Source organism: Mus musculus, chromosome 18 (genome assembly GCF_000001635.26).
Source record: "Mus musculus strain C57BL/6J chromosome 18, GRCm38.p6 C57BL/6J".
NCBI lineage: Eukaryota > Metazoa > Chordata > Mammalia > Rodentia > Muridae > Mus > Mus musculus.
In genome coordinates this window covers 36,452,648-36,459,158 of record NC_000084.6, presented here as the reverse complement: position 1 = coordinate 36,459,158, position 6,511 = coordinate 36,452,648, and the positions used below count along the sequence as shown (strand labels likewise).

Here is a 6,511-nt window from a genome sequence, read left to right as displayed (position 1 = left end):
TATAGTTGGCCTTGAACTCACTGTATAGTCCAGGTTGGCCTAAATGCAAATTTTTCATGTGTTGAATGCCACTATACATGGCATTTTTAAAAAAGAGCTTTATTGAGCTAAACTTGACATATAACAATAATCTGAATATATTAATTTAATACATTCACATTTGGGAAGCCAACTCCATAATAAAGCCATAGTTTCAGCTCTCATTACTATCTCTTTACTGGCCTGTTGCAACACTGGTTGTCTGGTTTCCACTCTTGATTTCTCCATTTCATTCCCCATTTAGAACCTACACTGTTCCTTTGAAAATGAGATCATATCAATAATTCACTTGAAATTATTTAGTGGCTCCCGGGGCTGGAGAGACGCCTTAGTTCATAAAGTGAGCAGCATTATCTAAGCATGAGGACCTGAGCTCAGATCCCACAGAACCCACAGAAAAAGGTGGTCATGTAGGCACGGTATGTAACACTAGTGCTGGGCAGGCAGAGAGAGGTGGAGCCCTGGAGATCACTGGCCAGCTCATCCAGCTAAATAAGGAGACTCTTCTCAAACAAATAAAATAAAATAAAATAAAATAAAATAAAATAAAATATAAAAAACAAAAGGCTTGAAGTTGAGAGAAGACACCAACATCTGTGCCCTCTGCACACAGGTACACATAAGCCCATAAGCACATCTGCACACACCAACAGCTACACTATACATAGACTCTCACCACACACATAGAATATAACCCCACAGTATACACAAGAAAATTAAAAAATAAGCAATATGAAATGTTATAGTGGCTTCCAATCACACTCAAAACGAGGTTCTAATCTGGCCATGATCTTATCTCATTCATCTCTCTGCAGCCATCATCTGCCATCTAGACTCATTTATTCTTTGTTTTTATTTTCCAATATGCCAACCTTGCCCCATTTTAAACTGTGTGAGTGTATGTGTGTATGTGTGTGAATGAGTGAACGCAGAAGACAGAGGACAACTCTGGGTGTCATTCTGTAGGTAACACAGAGAGAGGAGTGGGGAGGGAGAGGGAGAGGGAGGGAGAGAGGGAGAGAGGGAGGGCAAGAGTTTTTAACCATGGATGTGTGTGTCTGTGCGGGCACATTCTAGTGTCTATGAAAACCAGAGGCATTAGAGTTCCTGCAGCTGGAGTTGCAAGCAATCATGTCTCCTGATGTGGGTGCTGGGAATTAAACTCAGGTCCCCTAAAGTGCTGAGCTGCCTCTCCAACCCCCAACTTTTTATTTCTTCAAGAGAAAGTCTCTCACTAGAACTTTCCGAATAGGCTTGGCTGGCCGGCCAGCAAGTCTCAGTACTTAGGTTGTCTCTACTTCCCCAAGACTACGAGGCTCTGATTAATTTTTTTTTTTCCATTGATTCTGGGCACCAAACTCAGGTTCTTGTGCAGGGCAAACATTTCACCAAATGAGTCATTGCCTTAGTTCCAAATTCTTCACTCTCTTGATTTCCTCTGTCTGGGATGCTCTTTCGTCAGTTCTTTGCTGGCTGCTTTTAATTTTTTCAAGTCTGGCTTCAAATGTTTCATTGTCCTGAAAATGTCCCACCTTTAAGTGACTCCCACCCACCTATATTTATGTCTATATTTTAAGTGTTCTATGTGTATGTGTATTTTGCTTCTGCTGATGGAGGCCAGAAGAGGATGTCAGATTTCCTACAACTGGAGTTGTGAGCTGCTGTGTGGATGCTGGATGCTCTTGGCTTATTCAAATAAACACACACACACACACACACACACACACACACACACACACACACACACAGATACACATATGTGTGCGTGTATGTGTATGTGTGAAAGAGACACAGTCTCGTGCAACCTGGCTGGCTTTGAACTCTCGATCCTCCAGCCTCTACCTCCCAAGTACTGGGATTACAGGTATGTGCCACCATGGACTGACATATACTTATATGATTTTCTTTTTCTTGTTTGGCTTTCTTCAAGAGAATGTTGCTCTGTGAGGCCAGGGGATTGTTCCTTTTGATATGGCTATATTTTGAGGGCTGAGACAGGGCTCGGCATATATTTAATAAATATTCATTAAACAAATAAAAAATGTATTGCTGAAGGCTGGAGAGATGGTTCATTGGGTAAAGAACTTGCTGCGTGAGTTTCAGAGTTCAGCATCCCAGCACCCACATAGGAAGCTGAGTGTAGGCTCTGTCTGTAATCCTGGTATTGGGGGGAGAAGACAGGAAGTTCCCATGGCTCACTGGCCAACCAGTCTTGACAGTCAGCCAGTTCTTGATCCAGTGAAAGACTGTCTCAAAAAAATAAGGTGGGGAGTGACAGAGGACAACAGCCAAAGTCGACCTCTGGGTTTGAGTCTTGGAACCCACATAAAGAGCGGGGTACAGTGAGCCAGCAATGCTGAGTAGGCCGCACTGCGACAGAAACAAGAAAGACTTTGTTTCAACCCAAAGTTGTCCTCTGACCTACACACACACACACACACACACACACAAGATAAAAAAAAGTCTGGAACACATACATTTCATAAGGTTTTTGGTAGATATAAATGGAAGCCATTTACAAAGGTGTTTCTTTCATTCTTTTTTAAAGGTCTATGTAGTCCTGGTTGGTCTAGACAGAGATCTTCCTGCCTCCATCTCCTTAGTGCTGGGATCAAAGAAAATCCTCACAAGAGAGATCCAGCAGACATCCTCAGTGAGAGAAGACACATCCAGAAAACCACAGGCCCAAGGCATTGTAAAGAAAGATGACAGTACTCACAATGATTATGCTCTAATTACACTCTGAATCAAGAAGCATCATGGAATTATGGGAAAGAGCAGATAGGTTTGAAAATGGCCAAGTGGAAAAATTTTTTTTCTGGATTTTTGAGGCAGAATTTAACTTTGTAGCCTTTAATTTAACTTAGCTGGGCTACGTAGAATTTTTTAAACAGAAGCTTACCAGAGCATGGGAGCACATGGCTAGAATGATAGTGTTTGGGTGGCTGAGGCAGGAAGATGAGGGGCTTAAGGCTAGCCTGGGCTACAGAGGGAAATTCTATCTCAGAGGAGCAAAAACAGACACTAAATTAAAAAAAATTAGAGTTTATAGTTATTGAAGTAAAAACTCAACTGAAGAGTGAAATGACAAATGAGATAGCACTGAAGAGACTGCTTAAATGAGTGGGGCGAGTTATAGAAAGCCATGGTGTCGCTCGCAGAGATAGGAAGGTATGAAACATAAAGCAGAGGCTGAGAGACATGGACGCCTCAACATACTTCAAATCAAACACTGGCTGCACGGTCTCCAGAACTACATATGCCCTGAGATGAAAGAAAGAAGTATGTTTGTGTGCCAGAATGACAGAGCCAAAGCCAAAACAGATCTCCGTATAAGATCTCAGTCTGTATCCTGCCCCTGTCTCTTGGGGTGGTATTCCTGTTTATACACTGGCCTGGTATCACTACCGGACTGCCCTTACATTCATGGTGATCTTTCTGTCTCAGTTTCTCCAGTGCTGGGATCATGGGAAAGGGGCACAGTGCTTGACCCTCGTCTATTGTTTTTGAGTTTTTGTTCTTTGAGACAAGACTTACGTCGTCTGAGCTGAGCCCTAACTCTCTATGTCATTGAGGATAACTTGAACTTTTTAAATTTACAGATTTATTCTTATTCTCTTTAATTTTGTCTACGTGTGTGTGTGTGTGTGTGTGTGTGGGTGGTTAGAGGTCTGCATTCTTCTGGAACTGGAGACACAGGTCGTTGTGAGCCATCTAACATGCGTGCTGAGAGTCGAGCTATGGTTCTCTAGATGAGTATATACTCTTTAACTGCTGACCCACCTCTCCAGGTCCTAATTTTCATTTAAAATTTGAATGTATTTAGTGACTGTGTGTTCATAAGCAAGTGTGGGGATACACACATAGAAGGGAGTCAGAGGATAATTTGTGGGAATCATTTCTCTGCACCATGTGGGTTCTCAGGATTGAACTTTATTTCCTTGTGGTGGCAAGCACCTTTATTCCCTGGGCTGACCTGACCCTGAACTTCTGATCCTCCTGCTTCAACCTACCTAGTGCTTGGATCACAGGTATGCAACGTCATACCTGTTTAGTGCAGTGCTGTGGTTTCAATTCAGAGTTTTAAGGATGCTAGGCAAGCACTCAGCCAACTGAACTACACCCCAGCCAGGAATCTGATTTCAACAAACATATGCGACTTGTCTTGAGAAGCCCTGTGTCTAGATGATATAAGAGGAGGCTTCAGCAAAATTAAGTTCTTTTTGGTTGAACCGTACTTCTAATGGTCTTACAGGCATGCCTGAAGCTGGGGGCTTTATACATCCCTAACAGACAGGGACTGAATGAATGGTTGATAAGCTGACCCTCAAACCTGTTTCAATTCTGCAGCCCAAATGCAGATGTTTGTCTAATTGTATGTGGAAGATAAGACCGAGCCACATCTCAGCAGTTACACGTTGTTTATCAAGTATAATCAGAATTTCAATGTTCAGGGTCACTTGTCTCGTAGCAGAGTGGTAGAGTAGGGTAGATAGATTAGAGTGAGAAATCCGGGCTAGTGGAGGTTCACTTTTGCGCAGGCGCAGAAAGAAGCCTACTAATAAAACCTGAAAACGCCCTTCCCCCACCCCTTTCCGGCTTGCCTCTAGCGCAGGCGCAGAGAGTGCTCCAATATGGCCGCCTCCGTGGATCTGGAGTTGAAGAAGGTAAAGGGGGCTTTTCAGCAGACAGACCCTTCTGTTTGAATGATGAAGCGAGTGAGGAGGAGAACGGGGGCGGGAGGGGGTGAGGCTCGCGTCTCGCTGGAGGAAGGAGACTGTAGGGGGCGGGGTCTGGCCTCCCGGAGCCCTGAGACGGGACCTGTTCTGCTTCAGGTGGAGCCTCTTGGTGGCAGGAGCTGCTTCAGGCGGGTGGGTTGGGTTGCTGGGTCACGCGCGGGCTGGGCTGCAGTGTGTCCTTAGGTTGGAACTTCAGAGACATCTCTCTGTGTTTTGGAGCCGCCGGGACCCCAATTTCCTAGCCTGAACTGAAGACAGCGTCTCACAGTGATGCCCGTCACGGTGCTTGCAGGAGGCGCACCTGCAGTTTGGATTCCTCATTTGATTTGAAAAACTCCAGGTTCAACCTTTGCTTTTAGGTCATTTATTCTATACCATACCTTCCCCATCACCTTTGTAAAGAACTCACACACCACCCCTGCTCCCCACGTAAGCTTTCCAAAAGACCTTTCAGAGGAATTGGATTAGTATGGTTATTGTTATTTTGTTCAATTCATTGCTTAGAAATGGTTTTTTTTTTTTTTTTTTTTTTTTTTTTTTTTTTTTGTGACAGTGTCTCACTCAGTGTGTTCTAGAGACTTACTATGTAGCCAGGCTGGCCTTGAACTCCAGGCAATCTTTCTGCCTCAGCCTCTTGAGTTCTGGGAATTACAATCTTGAGTCAAAAGCCAGTTTATAAATGGGTTGTTATTTGGAAACATTTTTTGCTACTTAACAGTCTGAGAACCCTGACTGTGCTTTCCTTGTGGAGAGTTAGTTATAATTAGAGAGGGCCCTAGAATTCATTCTGCTAAAACTTACTTTTCTAAAGAGGGAAACTTCTAGTGTCTTTTGGTTTGTGGCTTGTTTGGTTTGGCTTAGTTTGGTTTGGTTAGGCCCTGAACCCCTAATGCACTTTAGTGCTGTTGCCTTCTGAATATTAGGGTAACAGATGCGTGCTAGGGTCCCTGGCAAGAAAAGTCTTAAAAGATTGAGCCTCAGGCAGAAAAATGGGTCAGTGGGTGAGACACTTGCCAGGCAGCCTGGCTGGTTAAGTGCTATCCCTAGAATCCATGCCGGAAGGAGAGAACTGCTCAAAGTTGTTCTCTAATGGTTTAGAGGCACAACGAAGTTCACTGGTCCCAAAGCACACACACAATAATAAACACATCTTTAAGACCGAGTCTAGGATTTGGTATTATTGTGGCCTTTTTTTTCAATCAGTAGGTTCTTTAGGTGAGAAACATTTTTGAAAGGTGTGTGTGTGTGTGTAGACATGCTTGCAAGGTGCTTCGTGGAGGTCAGAGAACAACTTATGGGAGTTGCTTTTCTCTCTCTTATGAAGTGGGTCCTGGGAACTGAACTCTTGTCTGGCCTTCTAGGCAAGCTGAGCTGTCTGCTGGCCCAGATTCTGGTCTTGTTTTTTCTAAGAGACCGAGTCTCATGTAGCCTGGGCTGGCCTGGAACTTGGTTATGTAGTTGGCATGCACCCCCACCCATTTTCCCCAGTGCTAGTATTTGCACCCAGGGCTTCCAGCATTCCCAGGACCTCTCACTGGGACCTAGGGATTGCCACTTTGGCTAGATTGTCTGTCTAGTGAGCTTTAGGGACCTTTTTTCCCCCTTGCCTCCATGCCTAGCATTAAACAACAGAAGAAACTTGTATTTTTATGTATGTATCTTGCCTGCACGAATGTCTGTATACCATATGTGTGCAGCCCTCTCAGGCTAGAAGAGGGCTTTGCCTCCCCTGA

General features: G+C 44.1%; 1 protein-coding gene across 1 annotated transcript in view; it reads left to right on the top strand.

Annotated features, from left to right (window-relative positions):
- The first annotated feature begins 4,663 nt into the window (after positions 1-4,663).
- The window catches only part of Pfdn1 (prefoldin 1), a 50,817-nt gene continuing 48,969 nt past the window's right edge, over positions 4,664-6,511 (top strand). The window contains exon 1 of the mRNA NM_026027.3: positions 4,664-4,706. Coding sequence (NP_080303.1) covers positions 4,674-4,706 — 33 coding nt within the window. The 5' untranslated portion in view covers positions 4,664-4,673. The remainder of the gene's footprint in view (positions 4,707-6,511) is intronic.